This window comes from Salmo trutta, chromosome 21, assembly GCF_901001165.1.
Source record: "Salmo trutta chromosome 21, fSalTru1.1, whole genome shotgun sequence".
Lineage (NCBI taxonomy): Eukaryota > Metazoa > Chordata > Actinopteri > Salmoniformes > Salmonidae > Salmo > Salmo trutta.
The window spans coordinates 34,976,499-34,999,337 of NC_042977.1; the positions used below are offsets into that span (position 1 = coordinate 34,976,499).

Here is a 22,839-nt window from a genome sequence, read left to right on the forward strand (position 1 = left end):
GAACGCTAACGTTTTTTTCTTGCCATGCTTTTGTAATAATAATAATACACTAAACACGTTTTTTAATTACGTTTTGTATTACTTATTATGACAAATTAAATCCAAGATGTCCGACCGTTGTTTTCAAGGTAATCTACTCATGTTCACATACTGTACATTCATGGACCGTCCATATGTGGGTTGCTTCCGGTTTAATCATGTAGGATTTATTGCGGCCAGCACTAGCCAAATGAACGACTAAAATGAACAAGTCACTCAGAAAAATGAATCACGACTCTCGAGTCAGTTAAAAGAGTCGTTCAAAAAGAACGAATCGTTCGAGAACTGCACATCACAACAGGCGCGCGAGCCGTGCTGAGTGCAGTTAACGTGGCCTTAATTTTATGTTACTTTGGAACTATAACATTGATAAGATTCCTGCAAAATGATCTGCTTTTCATAGAGAAGTATTCTTAGCGTGGTCGTTCATATATATAAACATAATTTTTCCCCGCATAGGTATTTCATTTGGAACAATAAGGACATTTTGAATAGAAACAAGTCTTTAATTTTTAAGAACTGGTTCAATAATCCTATCCTGCTGGTGAGTCAACTTTTTAATGCAGAAGGATTGTTACTCAATTGAGGATTTAAAACAAATCTCTTTACAATATCCCTGTAACACCTAGAGAGTTCGCCATAGTCTTTGATGCTATTCCATCTGGAACTCTCATGTTATTTAGAGGTGTAGCCAGACCTTACCTTCTTGACCTACCCTCGCTTAATCCAGTTGACTCTCCAATAGGGAAAATATGTTTATCCTTGCTCCCTCAGGGATATTGTATCCATTCCTTATGTCACAAGTTACTGGAATACATTGGTCACTAATATCTGTTGTGAAAAAGTATGGTTATTACAACACACACTTGCTTGTTAACAAGGTCAAAGAGTTCTCTTTCAGAATGATCTATAAGTATTACCCTGCGAATCATTACCTGAAGAAAATCAGAAAATACATTGATTGTACTTTTTGTGTTGAGCACCAAGAAACAATTTCGCATTTATTTTGGCATTGTCTACATGTAAAACAATTATGGAAAGGTATTCACAGTTTTATAATTGTTAATATTCTTTTGTTCTTTTGACTTTTGTTTTTTATGGGAGAATGTGCTGCTCGGTTTCCTTAACCAAAGATAAAGAAAAACAATTTTACCTCATGAATCTAATTGTGCTAATGTTAAATGTCATATTCATAAATGTAAATTCACAAATAAAAAAAACACTTCCGTGTTTTCTATAAGGAATTCGAGCAGTACATTAAGACCATTCAACATTCTTCTAATAAGAAAGCTGTTAAAACAATCAATATGTGTGTTTCTTTTAAGGTCTTTGTATAATCTGTAATTGGTTGTACTCCCTTGCATATGTTATCGTTGTCTATTTGTGTACTTGTATGTATACACACTATTCTACATTAGGAAAAAAAAGAGTGCAGTTAACCTCGGTCTCGCGGTACTTTTTACCTCAGGTTGAACAAGGGGGTAGGTTCTCTAGTTACCTAGTGGTTTTGTCTATGACAAAAGTATATCACATGAACATTAGCTACCTATAAACCGCACACTTATTTTAACAATATATAAATAATTTTGAAATAATTGACAGAACTGTAAAGTTAGGCCGCTAGCTACTGTAAGTTAGCTAACGACAAACCAACGACGTTCACGATGGCAGCTGGAAAGATGTGTAGTAGGCCTAAAAAACAGGAGACAGCAGAGGTATGACAACGAAACACTCGATTAATATGAGCTTGTGTAAATGTATATCGAAATTAATATACGTTTCACTTGGTGAAACGGAGAAAACGCACTTTCAATCTCTGCAATAACATTAGCAGGCATAGTTAGCTAGTTTACGTCAGTTCTGTCATCAGTCAGTCAGTCATCTGGCGTACTCAAGTGGTCTTGCATGAGAACTGCACTGTCATTGAACATCCACCAGATTCGGAAATGTTTTTCCCCCTCTGTAGTGGACCAGCTTATTTCAAAACGAACTGAAAACTGAAGAAAAGTCCCTGGTCTTTGTGAAGCGAATGATGGCCCTCGCCGTTTCTTCCATCACATATCTCAGAGGAATATTCCCTGAGGATGCCTACAGATCTCGATATCTAGAAGGTGATGTGAGGGCAGATAAGGTTATTTTCCAAAGACATGTTGTTTAAAAATGTTGTAAACAAGCACATGCATAACGTTAATTGTGTCAACACTCACCACACAACCAAAAATAATACTGTCTTTATCATAGTGTCTTTTTCAGCAACTGTTTTTATGTATCCACCAGATTTATGCATCAAAGTTTTACGAGAAGACTGCACAACACCTGGTGTCTGCAAAATTGTAAAGTGGTAAGTAAACTATTTTGCAAGACAGACATAATTCAAGTTCATACAAAACAGCAGCTTCCCACATTAGACAACACTCAAATTACATTTGATGGTGGTCATATTCTGACATTAAATTATTATTTTGAAGGCTGATGGGGTGCTTCGACGCATTAGAGAGAGGATATGTAAGTACAGGACCTTATGGTTCTTTTGAATGTGTTTCATCATTTTGCTTTGTTTTAACAGACAACGTGTGGCTATTTTCTTATCTTTTTACAGCTTCAAGTCGTGTTCATTGGGGTAGGTGAATCTAAGCAACAATGTGTCTTTTCTAAATACATATTTTGTCCTCAACTGTTGTATTTAAAAATGGTCTCACTATTTCAATGATATGGAAGCTTTACAATTTGTATAATATGATATGCAGGTCTGCACCAATCCAGATAATCCCAACGTAAGTTCTCACTCCTTAAAACCCTTCACACACACACAAAGCTAAGTTCCCTGAAGTTCCATTGCTTCTAAAATTTTAATGGTTGCTTCTCCCTCCATTAGTGCATCATCGAGTCATACCAGTTCAAGTTCACATACACAGACAAAGGACCACAGATGGACATTCTGAGGTGAATTTGTGGCTTCAATCTTCTCATTTAAGCTTTGATTCAGCCTAAGATAAATATCTGATCTCGTTTTGAATCCCCAGAAACCAGAATGTGGAGATGCAGATCACGATGGAGGATACCAAGAAGGCCTCTGTCCTCCTGATCAGGAAGCTGTTTCTTCTCATGCAGAACTTGGACATGCTCCCCAATGATGTCTACCTCACCATGAAGCTATACTACTTTGACGACAGTAAGGCAAATCCCTTTATTTTTGTTGACAGTAAGGGTTACTACTGTATATGTCTACGGCTGTTACGGTGACCGTATTACTGCCACACCGGCAGTCAGGAGTCATGATTGCAGTCAAATTCCATGTGACAGTGAGTCACAGTAACTAGGTTTCTCCAAAACTGCGCTCTGATGCTTCTGATGGTCATTAGTAGCCTACCAAACTTGCTAACGGCCAGTTGTTAATATCCAGTACTCAGCATTCTAGTGTTCCACTAATCACTCTGACATCAATGCAAATGCATTCGAAAATCAAAACAAACACTTCATCAAATCAAATTTTATTGGTCACATACACAGATGGTCTTGTGGGTGTAGCGAAATGCTTGTCTGCGGGTGTAGTGAAATGCTTGTAATGTAGCGAAATGCTTCTCATGAGAGCCCTGGCATTCAGAGGTTAAGCGGAAAAGGATCACCTGTTGCGCAGTGAGCGCCAGCGCCTCATAGCTGGTTGATGCATGGAATAAAATAAATGTTCCTGTTGCGCAACATTTGTATAGGCTATGCAATTGCGTGAGAAAACAGAGTTTTGATGGCCTCTATTATTAAAAAGAGGAAGATCTCATGAGCTTTCTATAGGCTTGGCCTACTGTATGTATTTCCCAACTTTCCTAATATTAAGCACATTGCTTCGCTTTACAATCAAAGTAGCCTACCTGGCGGGCCTGAAAATTAACCACTGGAAAAGCGTCCTCCCATTTGCTTTTCAAGTGGATACAGATGACATGTATTTTTTTTTTTACCTTGCCCCTGTTCCGAGATGTGCATGATAATGACCCATTCTAAATCAAAACTAATTTTACACATTATTTAGTATATGTAAAGACAAGATTAAATTGAAAATAGTCTGAATGGTAAGAATATTATCACTTGTGAATGATGCACAGCGCATGCATTTTTCTTGTGGCTTTTTCAAATCATAGCTGTATGCATCCTGTAGCCTAGCCCATAGGCTTATACAGTGCCTTCGGAAAGTATTCAGACCCCTTGACTTTTTCTACATTTTGTTTACGTTACAACTTTATTCTTAAATTGATTAAACTGGGTTTTTTTTTTTACAGTTTTGCTAATTTATAACTGAAATATCACATAAGTATTCAGACCCTTTACTCAGTGCTTTGTTGAAGCACCTTTGGCAGTGATTACAGTCTCAAGTCTTCTTGGGTATGACACTACAAGCTTGGCACACCTGCATTTGGGGAGTTTCTCCCAATCTTCTCTGCAGATCCTCTCAAGCTCTGTCAGGTTAGATGGGGAGTGTTGCTGCACAGCTAATTTCAGGTCTCTCCAGAGATGTTCGATCAGGTTCAAGTCCAGGCTCTGGCTGGGCCACTCAAGGACATTCAGAGACTTGCCCCGAAGCCACTCCTGCGTTGTCTTGGCTGTGTGCTTAGGGTCGTTGTCTTGTTGGAAGGTGAGCTGGAGCAGGTTTTCATCAAGGATCTCTCTGTACTTGGCTCCGTTCATCTTTGCCTCAATCTTGACTAGTCTCCCAGTCCCTGCTGCTGAAAAACATCCCCACAGCATGATGCTGCCACCATCATGCTTCACCGTAGGGCTGGTGCCAGGTTTTTTCCAGACGTGACGCTTGGCATTCAGTCCAAAGAGTTCAATCTTGGTTTCATTAGACCAGAGCATCTTATTTCTCATGGTCTGAGAGTCTTTAGGTGCCTTTTACTGAGGAATGGCTTCCGTCTGGCCACTCTAACATAAAGGCCTGATTGGTGGAGTGCTGCAAGAGATAGTTTTCCTTCTGGAAGGTTCTCCCATCTCCACAGAGGAACTCTAGAGCTCTGTCCGAGAGACCATCAGGTTTTTGGTCACCTCCCTGACCAAGGCCCTTCTACCCCTATTGCTCAATTTGGCTGGGCAGGCCAGCTCTAGGAAGAGTCTTGGTGGTTCCAAACTTCTTCCATTTAAGAATGATGGAGGCCACTGTGTTCTCGGGAACCTTCAATGCTGTAGACATTTTTTGGTACCCTTCCCCAGATCTATACCTCGACACAATCTGTCTCGGAACTCTACTCTTGTTTTTTGCTTTGACATGCACTGTCAACTGTGGGACCTTATATAGACAGGTGTGTGCCTTTCCAAATCATGTCCAATTGAATTTACCACAGGTGGACTCCAATCAAGTTGTAGAAACATCTCAAGGATGGTCAATAGAAACAGGATGCACCTGAGCTCAATTTCTAAAACCTGTTTTCGCTTTGTCATTATGGGGTATTGTGTGTAGATTGCTGAGGGAAAGGCTGTAATTTAAAAATAAGGCTGTAATTTAACAAAATGTGGAAAAAGTCAAGGGGTCTGAATACTTTCCCGAAGGCACTGTATGTTTTGCTAAGGTTTGTATCACAACTGAAGTGGCCAAATAACTCCAGACATAGCTTATATAGGCCCAAGACCCCTGAAACATGATTGGAGAGCCAGCCCATAGTCTACAGAGCCTCTATTTAACTAGGCAAGTCAGTTAAGAACAAATTCTTATTTTCAATGATAGACTACCCCGGCTAAACCCGGACAACGCTGGACCAATTGTGCGCCGCCCTATGGGACTCCCAATCACGTCCGGATGTGATACAGCCAGAATTCGAACCAGGGACTATAGTGACGTCTCATGCTCTGAGATGCAGTGCCTTAGACCGCTGCGCCACTCGGAAGCCCTAGTGAAACGTGTTGTTATAAGCCCACTATTTATTAAAAGTGGATCCAAGCTTTCTCATGCTGCTATATTTATTGCTCAGTTCTAAAAAATTAAGCACATTAATCTGCTTTAAAAACGGTGTAGCCTACCAGGAACATTAAAAAAGTAACTGCACATAACCTACATTCGCTATTTGAGTGCAGGCTATGGATGATATATTTATTTTTTGTGGGCCATTCTAAATAAAAAATAATATATATTAGTAGGCTATATGTAAAGACCAGATTCAATTGAGAATACTGTGTGCAGCCTGTGCTGCAAGCAGTGCTTGTCAAATTGTGAATGAGAGACTGATGAAGTGTGTTCAGCCTGCGCAAGAAACAGAGCAGAACTCTTCCCTTTTATGCAACTTTTTTCAAATAATAATTTGTCGCATCATGCAGCTTTACATGCTGACCAAACCATTTGCTCGCGCGCATGTTGATTTTGTCTACCCACACCAGACGTGATCAGGACACAGGTTGAAATATAAAAACAAACTCTGAACCTCTAGTAATTTGGGGATAGGTCGAAAAGCATTAAACATTTATGGCAATTTAGCTAGCTAGCAGTTTCTAACTAATTTGTCCTGGGATATAAACATTGGGTTGTTATTTTATCTGTAATGCACAAGGTCCTCTACTCCAACAATTAATCCACAGATAAAAGGTTAAACAGAGTTTGTTTCTAGTAATCTCTCCTCCTTCAGGATTCTTATTCTTCTTTGGACTTTATATGGCAGTTGGCAACCAACTTTAAGGTGCATTACCACCACCAACTGGACTGGAGTGTGGACCTCAGTTCATCTTTCAATCACCCACGTGGGAATATGCTCCTTAAAACCAATGAGGAGATGGGAGAGGCGGGACTTGCAGTGCGTCACACATCACAAATAGAACTAAGTTCTATTTTAGCGCCTGGCTAAGGAGAAGCTCGTTGACATATGCGAGCAGTCTGGGTGCAATGATTGAATAACATTTATGTGTACATTTATTTTGCAATGCACGCACGACGCAAGCGGTGTGGTCAGCATGTTACAATGTATTAGAAATCAAAACATATAGCCTAAGGTTTGTATCATAACTAAAGTTGCATAAATAACTTTTAACTGTTCAACACAGAATGGCCGCATGTGCGCACTCAAATTGTTTGGGGAAAAATATCCTTTCCATTTTTTAAATACATTTTTTACACCTTTTTCGTGGTGTCCAATTGGTAGTAGTTACAGTCTTGTCTCATCGTTGCAACTCCCGTACGGACTCGGGAGAGGCGAAGGTCGAGAGCCATGCGTCCTCCGAAACACAACCCGACCTAGCCGCACTGCTTCTTGACATAATGCACATCCAACCCGGAAGCCAGCCGCACCAATGTGTCGGGGGAAACACCGTACACCTGGTCAGCGTGCACTGCACCCGGCCCGCCACAGGAGTTGCTAGTGCGCGATGAAACAAGGATATCCCTGTCAGCCAAACCCTCCCTAACCCGGACGACGCTGGGCCAATTGTGCGTCGCGCAATGGACTTCCCGGCCGCAGCCAGCGGGTTCGAGCCTGGGCTCGAACCCAGAATCTCAGGTGGCACAGCTAGCACTGCGATGCAGTGACTTCGACCACTGCGCCACCCGGGAGGCCCATATTTTCCATTTTAATCAGCTATGTTCAATTGTATTGTTAGTACTATAAAATAATGCCACTGGAATTATAAGCAAATCTTGCCTGCTAAATGAACTAGTGTAGCCCACAGCCAGATCAGGGCCTGACATAACTCAGAATATGCTCTTCTGATTTTCTTCTTATCATGTTTCTTTAGACCTATCTAAAATAATTGATTTATTGTGATGCTGTAGGCTATATTATATGGATTTATTAGACGTTTTAAAATGTAGACGTTTTAAAATGTAGACGTTCCAAAGGTCCACATCAGTGGCTTGTAGGCTATGAGTGGAAGCCAGAGCTGCTTAACGAGACGGGCAGTTATTTGAATGACAATCACCGGCTGACAAAATTTCATGATCTCCACAGCCCTTTAATATGTCTGTATTGGAACCTCAAGACAGAAAGTAATTATTGGGTCACGTCTTTCGAAATTGACGAAAGCAGATGCTTCTCATTTAATTAATTGTAGTTTTAGTCAAATACGATGTCTCTTGGTTGTATTACATTATGCAGTTGTTTAATAGGACTTAGAAAGCTCACAAAGCATCATGTTCAGTGAGTCAGTCAGTCAATCAATCATTAATTATTCCGTTATTTTTCCTTCCTCTCTACCCAGTCACCCCTGCTGACTATGAGCCTCCAGGTTTCAAGGAGGGGGTAAATGACAACCTGTGGTTCGAGGGCATGGCGGTGCACTTCAGAGTGGGTGAGGTGCACACCCCTTTCCACGCCCTGAAGGTGAGGGTAGCGGCGGAGCAGGGCCGTGTGGAGAAGCTGCAAGAGGGGAACTACCTGAAGGAGAGTCAGGTCTCCACGGCTACGCAGAGCACTCTGCCAGGGCTGGCGCTAACCGGTGCACAGGTGGGCTGTCCTTAACTAAAGCACAAATAAAATGGCTAACTTGAACACGTTTGATCTGAAGACAAGAGTCTTCTCGCCACACACTTAGATCAATGCAAATAATGAAATGTGCCAACTGCCAAGGTTTCAGTCACAGTAGATTGCTGATATTTATTGTCTTGTTTGATTATTCACAGGATCCTGACAATGAGAGATACAAGGAAGATGACTTTCCCTCTGAAGATGGTAATAAGGAATGATAATCACAATCTCTTTTACTTTCTCCGTATGAAACCTGGATGCGTTTTATGGTATAAATAACAATAAATGAACTAATTTAACATATCGATAATAACTTTTTTCCTCTCTAAGAGTCTGCACAGTTCAAGAACCCCAAGAAACCTGTGGCAAAGGTAAGTGAGTTTGTGAGCAGTTGGTTGGTTGTGGTCAACAATGGTTTCCGTGTTGTTTTTGGAGGAAGAGAAGATAGAGCTGCATGGGTGAACAGCAGCACAATGGTGTAAAAACGATATTCTTTCAAACAGAGTAAAGGTGCTGCCAGTAAACTGGCAAAGAAAAAAGGAAGAAAAGAGCAATAAAAATGTTTTGATGAAGACAGCAGTGAAGGCCCTGCTTCTTCAGCTTCCTGTCAGACACAGTAAACATGAATGTGGATCGAGGATGTAACTTCCTCATTAGATTACAAGGATTTTACTCACCAAGCATGTTTACATAAATGTTTAATTTCTATGCCTGTTTGAACATTTTCTAGACAGACTATTTAAACCCAAGTAGTAAAGCCAGCCTTACGGTCTTTTTTTTGCAGTTCATTGCCTATACAACACATAATATATATAGCTACAATATCTTAGACATTTCTAATATATTTTCCCATTCATAGGAAAATCAATTCCATTTGTTTTATTATAGCTGTATATTTTTTATACTTTGTTCTTTAACTTTTATTTTTTATGAAATTAATTCAAAACCTATGACATGCTGGTTCCATATGTGATGCCTGAAATATAAAATATTGTAAGTATGATATTTATGGAATTAAAGCTTTACTTCAAAACCCATTTATAAACTTGTCATGCATATTAATGAAGAAATGAAAAAGGGTGAAATGAAAAGACATGCACACAACTTTGAAATGGTAAACATTGATTTGGTGATCCATACAAAGTAAAAATACAGTTGTACAAAGAAATGGGGCAGCAGGTAGCCTAGCAGTTAAGAGGTTGGGACAGTAACCGAAAGGTTGCTGGGTCGAATCCCTGAGCTGACTAGATAAAAAAAACCTGTTTATGTGCATTTGAGCAAGGCACTTAACCCTAATTGCTCCTGTAAGACGCTCTGGATAAGAGCGTCTGTAAGTGACCAAAAAGTTACAGAAATGGCAAACTTCTGACAGGTGACGGGCACCACAGTTACCCTGTTGTAACCTACATCCAATGGCAAATAGTGACAAAATGGGACAAAAAGTACAACACATGCTGCATAATGTCAAGTACTTTTTTTTATGTAAGGCATCCATAGTTATGGGAATCAATTTAATAAATATTTTGTTACAAAATATCAAGGCACGGCTTTCGATTTATCCATTTGGCTCAGAACGGAGATCTTATCACAGTTTTTTTTAATGGAGAATAACTAACTAAGCTAAACTCTATCAGAGATGGATGGCAATATTACTGTATATCCTTCATTCAACTACCTACGTACCAGAGACCTTTTTCTGTCTCAGGACGCTGGCATTTCATCCCCCAGAACATCTCTGAGTTGCATGACTCCATTGGTCTGGCTTGACGTTTAAAAGAGACTGTCAACGTCCCCCATCTCCACAAACACAGTCTTCATTTGTGTGTAGTGCTCTACAGTCACCTGACCGTTCTCTCTCCCGATGCCTGTGGAGAGACAACGGCAAATGTTGATTCTTCTTGACACATGACATTACTATTGTTGACAGTAGTCTACCAAACACAAAATACTGTGGAAAATGTTTATGAAAAAAGGTATTCAAACAAACCAACGTGATTACTACACTACAAATAACCCCTACATGTTTAAAGTCTGATACTCTCATAGAGGAAAAGAACAGGTATCTGGTGTGAATACAGTAGGACTGTACCTGACATCTTGAAACCTCCGAAGGGCACCTCCACAGGGGTGATGTTATAGTTGTTGATGAAGCAGGATCCAGCCTTCAGGTGTTCCACTACACGGTGTGCTCGCTTGACGTCACTACAGGCCAGACACATGGCAAGAAACAGGTCAAACACTGAAGTGGGATTAAATGTGTACCTCAAGCTGAAGGGTGGTGCTCATGGTATAATGTAGCAAAACGTTTTGAAACTCAAAAAGGAACACTGACTGTTCTTATTGGACAACTCCAGGAAGTACCGTCCTGTTTCACTCAGTTTCAAAAACGTTCTCGCTACAGAACACAACCCTGATAACTGTGTTATATGACATCATCACCTGGTGAAGACCCCCGCAGCAAGGCCCAGGGCGGAGTCGTTGGCCCTCAGCAGAGCTTCCTCCTCTGTTTCAAAGGACAACACAGACATCACAGGCCCAAAGATCTCCTCCTTCACACACGTCATGTCGTCCGTGCAGTCGCCTATGGCCAAGAGATGCAGGGACAAGAGGGAGAGAAAGAAAGAGGTAGATAAATAGTAAACCAGTACAATGAGTATTGGCTAAAGAGACTATAAATACTCCCCTATGTATGTATTTGGACAGTGATGCTAAAATTTGTCTATACTCCAGCATTTGGATTTGATATGTTGCATATGAGGTGACAGTACAGAATGTCACCTTTTATTTGAGGGTATTTTCATACATATCTGATTTAGAAATGAAAGCACTTTATAGATCTACTCCCCCCGTTTGAAGATTTGACAAATTTCACTTAGTGTATTAAAGTAGTCAAAAGTTTAGTATTTGGTACCATATTTCTAGCACGCAATGACTACATCAAGCTTGTGACTAGAGGTCTTCAAGGATCCACCTGTACCCCAATACCAGAGACGGGCCCACGTGGCTCCGAATCCAGAATAATGTCACGGGTATGGGTCCGCTCTGACGTGATGATTGTCACGGGTCTCAGGTATGTGCAATTTTAAATAACTTGTCCGGAAGGACCCGTACAGATCTGAATGTGACTGCTGCAGTAGAGAGATAATTTCTATAATTTATGCTGCTGAGCTTGCTTTTCACGAGAGTGGAGCCTGAAGCGTGTAGCTTGTTGTTGTTGACGAATCATAAGTCATCAAAAGCGCCAATAGGCTTCCGTCATAGAGCCTCCGTGTGGCAACAGTTCAGAGAGATCTAATCAATGGAAGATGGAATTAAAATGACAGAATTAAAAGTTAAAGGACAAGGATAGGCTTAAATGACCAAGAGCCAACAGGTAGGCTGCTACTTTATATTATTGTTATTTGGAGCCAACCGGTAGGCTGCTACTTTATATTATTGTTATTTGGAGCCAACCGGTAGGCTGCTACTTTATATTATTGTTATTTGGAGCCAACCGGTAGGCTGCTACTTTATATTATTGTTATTTGGAGCCAACCGGTAGGCTGCTACATTATATTATTGTTATTTGGAGCCAACCGGTAGGCTGCTACATTATATTATTGTTATTTGGAGCCAACCGGTAGGCTGCTACATTATATTATTGTTATTTGGAGCCAACCGGTAGGCTGCTACATTATATTATTGTTATTTGGAGCCAACCGGTAGGCTGCTACATTATATTATTGTTATTTGGAGCCAACCGGTAGGCTGCTACATTATATTATTGTTATTTGGAGCCAACCGGTAGGCTGCTACTTTATATTATTGTTATTTGGAGCCAACCGGTAGGCTGCTACTTTATATTATTGTTATTTGGAGCCAACCGGTAGGCTGCTACTTTATATTATTGTTATTTGTAGCCAACAGGTAGGCTGCTACTTAATATTCTGAATGGAGTTGTTGTTATTTGTAACTGTAGGATGAGAAAGAGCATGCACTGCAGCCTCATTTAGCCTAACTAGCTTCTCCCGTTTTTTAAAATGTAAATTATATTTTTTATTTCACCTTTATTTAACCAGGTAGGCCAGATGAGAACAAGTTCTCATTTACAACTGCGACCTGGCCAAGATAAAGCAAAGCAGTGTGACAAAAACAACACATGGGATAAACAAACGTACAGTCAATAACACAATAGAAAAATCTATACACAGTGTGTGCAAATGAGGTAGGATAAGGGAGGTAAGGCAATAAATAGGCCGTAGTGGCGAAATAATTACAATTTAGCATTAACACTGGAATGACAGATGTGCAGATGATGATGTGCAAGTAGAAATACTGGGATGCAAAAGAGCAAAAATAAATAACATGGGGGATGAGGTAGTTGGATGGGCTATTTACAGATGGGCTGTGTACAGTCGTGGCCAAAAGTTTTGAGAATGACACAAATATTAATTTTCAAAGTTTGCTGCTTCAAGTGTCTTTATATATTTTTGTCAGATGTTACTATGGAATACTGAAGTATAATTACAAGCATTTCGTAAGTGTCAAAGGCTTTTATTGACAATTACATGAAGTTGATGCAAAGAGTCAATATTTGCAGTGTTGACCCTTCTTTTTCAAGACCTCTGCAATCCGCCCTGGCATGCTGTCAATTTACCTTCTGGGCCACAACCTGACTGATGGCAGCCCATTCTTGCATAATCAATGCTTGGAGTTTGTCAGAATTTGTGGGTTTTTGTTTGTCCACCCGCCTCTTGAGGATTGACCACAAGTTCTCAATGGGATTAAGGTCTGGGGAGTTTCCTGGCTATGGACCCAAAATATCCATGTTTTGTTCCCCGAGCCACTTAGTTATCACTTTTGCCTTATGGCAAGGTGCTCTATCATGCTGGAAAAGGAATTGTTCGTCACCAAACTGTTCCGGGATGGTTGGGAGAAGTTGCTCTCAGAGGATGTGTTGGTACCATTCCTTATTCATGGCTGTGTTCTTAGGCAAAATTGTGAGTGAGCCCACTCCCTTGGCTGAGAAGCAACCCCACACATGAATGGTCTCAGGATGCTTTACTGTTGGCATGACACAGGACTGATGGTAGCGCTCACCTTGTCTTCTCCCGACAAGCTTTTTTCCGGATGCCCCAAAGAATCGGAAAGAGGATTCATCAGAGAAAATTACTTTACCCCAGTCCTCAGCAGTCCAATCCCTGTACCTTTTGCAGAATATCAGTCTGTCCCTGATGTTTTTCCTGGAGAGAAGTGGCTTCTTTGCTGCCCTTCTTGACACCAGGCCATCCTCCAAAAGTCTTCACCTCACTGTGCGTGCAGATGCACTCACATCTGCCTGCTGCCATTCCTGAGCAAGCTCTGTACTGGTGGTGCCCCGATCCCGCAGCTGAATCAACTTTAGGAGACGGTCCTGGTGCTTGCTGGACTTTCTTGGACGCCCTGAAGCCTTCTTCACAACAATTGAACCGCTCTCCTTGACGTTCTTGATGATCTGATAAATGGTTGATTTAGGTGCAATCTTACTGGCAGCAATATCCTTGCCTGTGAAGCCCTTTTTGTGCAAAGCAATGATGACGGCATGCATTTCCTTCCAGGTAACCATAGTTGACAGAGGAAGAACAATGATTCCAAGCACCACCCTCCTCTTGAAGCTTCCAGTCTGTTATTCTAACTCAATCAGCATGACAGAGTGATCTCCAGCCTTGTCCTCGTCAACACTCACACCTGTGTTAACGAGAGAATCACTGATATGATGTCAACTGGTCCTTTTGTGGCAGGGCTGAAATACAGTAGAAATGTTATTTTTTTGCGATTCAGTTCATTTGCATGGCAAAGAGGGACTTTGCAAATAATTGAAATTCATCTGATCACTCTTCATAACATTCTGGAGTATATGCAAATTTCCATCATACAAACTGAGGTAGCAGACTTTGTAAAAATTTATATTTGTGTCATTCTCAAAACTTTTGGCCACGACTGCACAGGTGCAATAATCGGTAAGCTGCTGTGACAGCTGATGCTTAAAGTTAATGAGGGAGATAAGTCTCCAGCTTCAGTGATTTTTGCAATTTGTTCCAGTCAATGGCAGCAGAGAACTGTAAGGAAAGACGGCCAAAGGAGGAGTTGGCTTTGGGGATGACCAGTGAAATATACATGCTGGAGCGCGTGCTAAAGGTGGGTATTGCTATGGCGACCAGAGAGCTGAGATAAGGCGGGGCTTTACCTAGCAAAGACTTACACAGTTGAAGTCAGAAGTTTACATACACCTTAGCCAAATACATTTAAACTCAGTTTTTCACAATTCCTGACATTTAAACCTCGTAAAAATGCCCTGTCTTAGGGTCACCACTTTATTTTAAGAATGTGAAATGTCAGAATAATAGTAGAGAGAATGATTTAGTTCAGCTTTTATTTCTTTCATCACATTCCCAGTGGGTCAGAAGTTTACATACACTCAGTTAGTATTTGGAAGCATTGCCTTTAAATTGTTTAATTTGGGTCAAACGTTTCAGGTAGCCTTCCACAAGCTTCCCACAATAAGTTGGGTGAATTTTGGCCCATTCCTCCTGACAGAGCTGGTGTAACTGAGTCAGGGTTGTAGGCCTCCTTGCTCGCACACACTTTTTCAGTTCTACCCACACATTTTCAATAGGATTGAGGTCAGGGCTTTGTGATGGCCACTCCAATACCTTGACTTTGTTGTCCTTAAGCCATTTTGCCACAACTTTGGAAGTATGCATGGGGTCATTGTCCATTTGGAAGACCAATTTGCGACCAAGCTTTAACTTCCTGACTGAGGTCTTGAGATGTTGCTTCAATATATCCACATAATTTCCCTGCCTCATAATGCCATCTATTTTGTGAAGTGCACCGGTCCCTCCTGCAGCAAAGCACCCCCACAACATGATGCTGCCACCCCCGTGCCTCACGGTTGGGATGGTGTTCTTCGGCTTGCAAGCCTCCCCCTTTTTCTTCCAAACATAACGATGGTCATTATGGCCAAACAGTTCTATTTTTGTCTCATCAGACCAGAGGACATTTCTCCAAAAAGAACGATCTTTGTCCCCATGTGCAGTTGCAAACCGTAGTCTAGCTTTTTTATGGCGGTTTTGGAACAGTAGCTTCTTCCTTGCTGAGTGGCCTTTCAGCTTATGTCGATATAGGACTTGTTTTACTGTGGATATAGATGCTTTTCTACCTGTTTCCTACAGCATCTTCACAAGGTCCTTTGCTGTTGTTCTGGAATTGATTTGCACTTTTCGCACCAGAGTACGTTCATCTCTAGGAGACAGAACGCATCTCCTTCCTGAGCGGTATGACGGCTGCGTGGTTCCATGGTGTTTATACTTGCGTACTGTTGTTTGTACAGATGAACGTGGTACCTTCAGGCGTTTGGAAATTGCTCCCAAGGATGAACCAGACTTGTGGCGGTCTACAATTTTTTTCTGAGGTCTTGGCTGATTTCTTTTGATTTTCCCATGATGTCAAGCTAAGAGGCACTGAGTTTGAAGGTCGGCCTTGAAATACATCCACAGGTACTCCTCCAATTGACTCAACTGATGTCAATTAGCCTATCAGAAGCTTCTAAAGCCATGATATATTTTTCTGGAATTTTCCAAGCTGTTTAAAGACACACTAAGTTGACTGTATGTAAACTTCTGACCCACTGGAATTGTGAAACAGTGAATTATAAGTGAAATAATCTGTCTGTAAAGAATTGTTGGAAAAATTACTTGTGTCATGCACAAAGTAGATGTCCTAACCGACTTGCCAAAACTATAGTTTTTTAACAAGAAATTTGTGGAGTGGTTGAAAAACGAGTTTTAATGACTCCAACCTAAGTGTATGTAAACTTCCGACTTCAACTGTAGATGACCTGGAGCCAGTGGGTTTGGCGACGAATATGAAGCGAGGGCCAGCCAACGAAGGCATACAGGTCACAGTGGTGGGTAGCATATGGGGCTTTGGTGACAAAACAGATGTCACTGTGATAGACTACATCCAATTTGCTGAATAGAATGTTGGAGGCTGTTTTGTAAATGACATCGCCGAAGTCAAGGATCGGTAGGATAATCAGTTTTACAAGGGTATGTTTAGCAGCATAAGTAAAGGAGGCCGATTCTAGATTAAATTTTGGTTTGGAGATGCTTAATGTGAGTCTGGAAGGAGAGTTTAGTCTAACCAGTCACCTAGGTATTTGTAGTAATCCACATATTCTAAGTCAGAACAGTCCAGAGTAGTGATGCTAGTCGGGCGGGCGGGTACGGGCAACGATTGGTTGAAGAGCATGCATTTAGTTTTACTTGCATTTAAGAGCAGTTGGAGGCCATGGAAGGAGAGTTGTATGGCATTAAAGCTCGTCTGGAGGTTAGTTAACACAGTGTCCAAAGAAGGGCCAGAAGTATACAGAATGGTGTCGTCTGCGTAGAGGTGGATCAGAGAATCACCAGCAGCAAGAGCGACATCATTAATATATACAGAGGAAAGAGTCGGCCCGAGAATTGAACCCTGTGGCACCCCATAGAGACTGCCAGAGGTCCGGACAACAGGCCCTCCAATTTGACACACTGAACTCTATCTGAGAAGGAGTTGGTGAACCAGGCAAGGCAGTCATTTGAGAAACCAAGGCTGTTGAGTCTGGCGATAAGAATGCGGAGATTGACAGAGCCGAAAGCCTTGGCCAGGTCGATGAAGACGGCTGCACAGTACTGTCTTTTATTGATGGCGGTTATGACATCGTTTAGGACCTTGAGCGTGGCTGAGGTGTACCAATGACCAGCTCAAAAACCAGATTGCATAGCGGAGAAGGTACGGTGGGATTCGAAATGGTCGGTGATCTGTTTGTTAACTTGGCTTTCGAAGACTTTAGAAAGGCAGGGCAGGATAGATATAGGTCTGTAACAGTTTGGGTCTAGAGTGTCTCCCCCTTTGAAGAGGGGGATGACCGCGGCAGCTTTTCAATCTTTAGGGATCTCAGACGATACGAGAGGTTGAACAGGCTAGTAATAGGGGTTGCAACAATTGCGGCGGATAATTTTAGAAAGAGAGAGGGTCCAGATTGTCTAGCCCAGCTGATTTGTAGGGATCCAGATTTTGCAGCTCTTTCAGAACATCAGCTATCTGTATTTGGGTGAAGCTGAAGCAGGGGGGGGGGCTTGGTCAAGTTGCTGTGGGGAGTACAGAGCCATTGGCCCGGCGTAGGGGAAAGCATGGCCAGCCATAGAAAAATGCTTATTGAAATTCTCAATTATCATAGATTTAATCGGTGGTAACAGTGTTTCCTAACCTCAGTGCAGTGGGCAGCTGGGAGGAGGTGCTCTTATTCTCCATGGACTTTAGTGTCCCAAAACTTTTTGGAGTTTGTGCTAGAGGATGCAAATTTCTGTTTGAAAATGCTAGCCTTTGCTTTCCTAACTGACTGTGTATATTGGTTCCTAACTTCCCTGAAAAGATGCATATTGCGGGGGCTATTCGATGCTAATGCAGTATGCCACAGAACGTTTTTGTGCTGGTCAAGGGCAGTCAAGTCTGGAGTGAACCAACAGCTATATCTGTTCTTAGTTCTACATTTTTTGAATGGGGCATGCTTATTTAAGATGGTGAGGAAAGCACTTTTAAAGAATTACCAGACATCCTCTACTGACGGGATGAGGTCAATATCCTTCCAGGATACCCGGGCCAGGTCTGGGTATCTGGGTAGCTGGCTAGCTCCTGATGGAAGTTCCGGTTATAAGGAATAAAAATATCAGATCCATACCATATTGTGTGAGGCGGGTTGCAGGAAAGTATATTTAGTTCGTAGATTTAGTTCGTAGATAGAAAGTGAGATTAAAATATACACGAAAAGAACTGGCTATTTACACGGGATAAGACAAAGACAAACAAGTCCGACTGCTACGCCATCTTGGTTTGACACAGTCAAGACAGGTACTACATAATCATATTTGAGGATAAATAACCTAGCTACGGCAGCTATTAGTCTACTATAGTAGTCGGCTTGGTTGGTTGCAGTCTCTCCCTCCCTGCTCCCGTGTCACTCGCTCACAGTATGGCCCCTCCCCCGCCTGCTAGAGCAGCACCTCTCTCCCCCTCCTCTCACACGTTATCAACTCTGGATAATAAAGTAGCTTAAAAAAATTATACTTTTCTGCCGCTTCCCTCACTCAGACCCGACCGGTATGGATCCGACCAGGTCTATACAGCACGGGGTCTAGTTGTCCTCGGGTCCATTCAGAATGGGTCTCAATATTTGAAAAATGTATTTATGCATATCGGGTTCGGGTGGGAAAGCCCCAGGTCCAACTTTTTGGAACCGTGAAGTCCTGTACTTGTGGCTCTACTTGTTGGATGCATTTACAGCTTGTTTTGATTGTCACAGATTATGTTTTGTCCAATAGGAAGTGAATGGTGGAGACACTTTTATTGTAAGTAAGAATAGAAGATGTTTGTGAACATTTCTACGTGAATGTAGATGCTACCATGATTATGGATAGTCATGAATGAATCGTGAATGATGATGAGTGAGAAAGTTAGAGGGAGAAAGATAATAGCCCCCCAAAAATGCTAATCTCTTCATTATTGGTAATGGGTGAATGGTTAGCTTGATTTGTTATAGCCTCTAACTTTCTCACTCAACATTGTTCATCATTATTTTTCTTAATCGTGGCATTATTAAGATTTATTTAGAAGTGTTCAGAAACATCTTATCTACTCACTTAGAAAGTAAATTACTCCAGTCTTCATTCAGTTCCTATTGGGCAAAATATAACCCAAAACACAACCAAAACAAACTACAAATGCATCCAACGAGTTTGTAGTGTCACAAGCTTGATGTAGTCATTGCGTGCTAGAAATATGGGACCAAATATCCAACTTTTTGACTACTTTGGTAAACTATAAGTGAAATTTGTCAGAATACTCACATCTTCAAAAGGGGGAGTCTAGATCTATAAAGTGCTTTAATTTCTAAATGAGATATGTATGAAAATACCCTCAAATAAAAGGTGACATTCCATACAGTCACCTCATAAAAGATTTGATCTCAAATCCAAAATGCTCGGGTATAGAGTCCAAATACATAGGTAGGGGAGTGTACTTCCAATAGTCCATAATAATAAAAACTAGGCTCACCCAATACACATGGTGTCATGTAGTATCCACTTCTTAGGTTGGGATCTAAAGGAACGAATGGTTCCCCTCCACACAACACCTTGGCACCCTAGAGTCAGAGTCAAATGGTCTTACTTCATCTCAGTCATGCAGTCAGTAAAGCAGTCAATTTACTTGTCAGTGACATAATTTTTGCCCATTATTATTGGTCTGATCTGATTCTTACGGCTTACCAGGAACTTAAGATAATACTATTGAAAAGAGGTACTTTTATAGTCTCTTTGAATTGTACCTCTTTCCTGGCCTGATCGACGTAGCCCAGGACTCTGTCAAGGTGTGGCCGGCTGACCAGTGCTCCCATACGGGTGCTCTCCAGTAGTGGGTCCCCTATCTCAATGTCCTTGGTCCTCCTCACAACCTCCTCCAGGAACTCAGGCAACATCTGCCTCTGAACAAACACCCGGGTCCCATTGCTGCAAACCTGGGTTGAACAAAGACACACAAGGTAAAAAAGTACATTCATAGAGGAGCTGGTGTTAAGGACTGTGTCACCGCGTTGAAAGAGCTGAAACTTGGGATCAAAAGCGCTGAAACTTGCACACCCCACACCCTACCTGGCCCTGGGACAGGAAGTTGGCCATGAGAGCCCCCTTCACTGCATTCTCCAGGTCACTGTCCTCAAAGATGAGCAGAGGAGACTTCCCACCAAGTTCCAGAGTCACTTGCTTTACCCCCTTGGAGCACATCTCCATAATCTGAGGGTTAAGAGTGTTTTGTTATGTGTTAATGCCAAAGACTACTTTTCCCATAATACAATGGACATTGTATGAATTGTAGAGTCTCAACACAAAAAACGTAAATTGCGATCTTATTCTGGGATTGTTAGATTTACCTTCTTGCCTGTGGGCACACTGCCGGTGAATGAGACCTTAGCCACGTCTGGGTGGTGGCAGAGCAGGCTGCCCGTCTCCTGCCCACCCTGAACTATGTTGAACAGTCCCTCTGGGGCCCCGGCCTTGGCATAAATCTCCGCCAGCAGCACCGCCGTCACTGGAGTCACAGGTGAAGGCTTGAACACCATGGAGTTGCCTGACGGGGTGAGAGCAAGACAGAGGGAAAAGGAATGTTTGAACATTTTTATTTCTAGCAATTGTGTTTGTGTCAATGTAAATTGAGCAAGTTTAAAAGATTACAGTTGCATTGTTTTGCATAGTAACAATTATGGCAATAAAGTATGTGTTTGACATTATACTGTAACTTAAAAGAGTGTGTGGTCATACCACAGGCCAGGGCTGGTGCCGACTTCCAGGCTGCTATCTGAAAGGGGTAGTTCCATGCACCGATCCCCACACAGACGCCTAGAGGCTCCCGCCGTGTGTAGGCAAAGGAGCCTCCGGGTAGCTGGACATGCTGGCCTAGATGGACAGAACAGGCAAACAGTGACAACACCATTAGTGGTCAGCGGCATACCTAGTCATCTTGATATCTTTACTACACACTAATGCCAACAATCCTCCCCCCAACTGACCCAGTGTAACCCCCCCTATCCATCGTCATGCCAACCTGCCAGAGTGCTGGCCACCCCAGCGTAATACTCTATACACAGTCTGGCAGAGTCCACGTCCATTCGGGCTTCTGTGATGGACTTCCCGTTGTTCACCACCTCGATCTCCGCAATGTCCTCTCTCCTGTTCTGTCCACAACAGGAGAGCAAGTTCAATAGTCAGAGACTTCAATCCAAAAACTCAAATGAACTGACTTTTGAAACATTCCAAATCAGTACACTCAAGTTAACCTACAGCATGTGCAAACAGTATAATCTTGAGCAATGAGATGGATTCTGTGTTCAGTTCTGACTGTATGGGGGGGCAGAACAAACTCTGGTATCAAAAAGAGATGCATTCTGGGATGGATACCTCAATGATACGGGCAGCCTCTATCATGATGTGTGCCCTCTCCATCCCTGACATCCGGCTCCAGCCCTGGTAGGCAGACTGGGCTGCCTGCACTGCCTGGTTCACCTCCACAGACCCACAGAGTTCTAGCTCACACAGGACCCGACCTGCCAGCACAAAACAGCAGCGCTAGTCATACACACACACACACGCTGGACAAACTATCTGACATGCTATGACAAACATGACAGAAGTTATATCAACGTAGTACAAGGAAATTGTGTATTCCTCCACTCCAGTGCAGGGTATATACGCATCAACTATGCCTATACCCATTCAGCTTAGTGTGACCATAACAAGGAAACAGTGCACAGTTTATGACAGGATACATGATGCGTGTGTGAAAAACAATTGGTTTTCAGCCAGCTTAATAAAATGACAATGACTTCAGATCAAAGCCCAACAGTGGAGATTAATCAATATAAGAAAGCATTTGGGGTTAACATCAATTAATATAGACCTAAGATCAATTTCAGTTTTTCATTAACCCTTAGTGGGACTTTGACCTCCACAGTCCCCAATGAGGCGCAACCATAGAGATAGATAGAGGACTCATCTTCGTATCTGTGCCATTATAGCGCTAGTCATATACACACACACACACACACACACACACACACACACAATCTGACATGCTATGAGAAACATGACAAGTTATATCAACAAGTAAATTGTGTATTCCTCCAGTTCTGATGTGGGTACACCCATCAACTATATACCCATTCCACTGAGTGACTGTAACAAGGAAACAGTGCCAAGTTTATGACAGGATACATGATGTGTCGTGTGACAAACAATTGGTTTTCAGCCAGCTGAATAAAATCAAAGTGACTTCAGATCTAAGTCCAACAGTGGAAGTTAATCAATAAAAGAAAAAGCACTTTGGCTGTATAAACATGTAAAAATCAAGTTCTGATAAAATAAATCGTTATAAAAGTCGACGGAGGTTTCAGAGAGTACTCTTTAGAAACCAGGTAGCTACCAGTTGCAGGTTCGTAAACGGGCTCAGTGGCTGACACATCCCTGATCTTCACTCTGTCTCCGCACCAGAAGTTCAGCGGGACTTTGACGTCCACCGTCCCCGATGAGGCACAACGTAGAGTTGCAGAGAGTAGAGCAGCAGGTCGGAGCCGCCGGAACAAAACAAGCTTTTGAAACATCTTTCTGACAGTCGGACTTCGGACAGTGGACACCTAGCTACAACGGCAAAAAACAGTAGGCTATTATTAGTCATGTCAAAAACAGCAGTAAACAAAACCCTCAAGCAATAATCATGCATGTGAGTTAAATGTAGCAAGCTAACGTTAACTGGCAGTCGAACTGTG

At 42.0% G+C, this 22,839-nt stretch overlaps 2 protein-coding genes across 4 annotated transcripts in view; one reads left to right on the forward strand and one right to left on the reverse strand.

Moving 5' to 3' along the window:
- The first annotated feature begins 1,116 nt into the window (after positions 1-1,116).
- Positions 1,117-9,505, forward strand: zte38 (zebrafish testis-expressed 38). Of its 2 annotated transcripts, XM_029705393.1 has the most exons (12): positions 1,117-1,754; positions 2,006-2,150; positions 2,317-2,380; positions 2,508-2,544; positions 2,639-2,659; positions 2,787-2,813; positions 2,915-2,982; positions 3,063-3,211; positions 8,203-8,447; positions 8,624-8,672; positions 8,799-8,839; positions 8,972-9,505. In XM_029705393.1, exons 1-12 carry the CDS (start codon positions 1,704-1,706, stop codon positions 9,023-9,025), a joined length of 951 nt encoding a protein of 316 aa, XP_029561253.1. In that variant the 5' UTR covers positions 1,117-1,703; the 3' UTR covers positions 9,026-9,505. The 2 variants fall into 2 exon arrangements, with proteins under 2 accessions (XP_029561253.1, XP_029561252.1); XM_029705392.1 differs by having other exon boundaries at positions 1,141-1,754; positions 8,799-9,505.
- Positions 9,506-9,573: 68 nt separating this feature from the next.
- The window catches only part of aldh9a1b (aldehyde dehydrogenase 9 family, member A1b), a 29,902-nt gene continuing 16,636 nt past the window's right edge, over positions 9,574-22,839 (reverse strand). For both annotated transcript variants that reach the window (XM_029705379.1, XM_029705377.1), the window contains 11 exons: positions 22,497-22,711; positions 21,476-21,621; positions 21,123-21,252; positions 20,840-20,974; positions 20,452-20,648; positions 20,174-20,314; positions 19,852-20,040; positions 19,581-19,668; positions 10,908-11,049; positions 10,558-10,670; positions 9,574-10,333 (listed from right to left, as the gene is read on the reverse strand). In XM_029705379.1, coding sequence (XP_029561239.1) covers positions 10,239-10,333; positions 10,558-10,670; positions 10,908-11,049; positions 19,581-19,668; positions 19,852-20,040; positions 20,174-20,314; positions 20,452-20,648; positions 20,840-20,974; positions 21,123-21,252; positions 21,476-21,621; positions 22,497-22,674 — 1,554 coding nt within the window. In that variant the 5' untranslated portion in view covers positions 22,675-22,711 and the 3' untranslated portion in view covers positions 9,574-10,238. The remainder of the gene's footprint in view (positions 10,334-10,557; positions 10,671-10,907; positions 11,050-19,580; positions 19,669-19,851; positions 20,041-20,173; positions 20,315-20,451; positions 20,649-20,839; positions 20,975-21,122; positions 21,253-21,475; positions 21,622-22,496; positions 22,712-22,839) is intronic.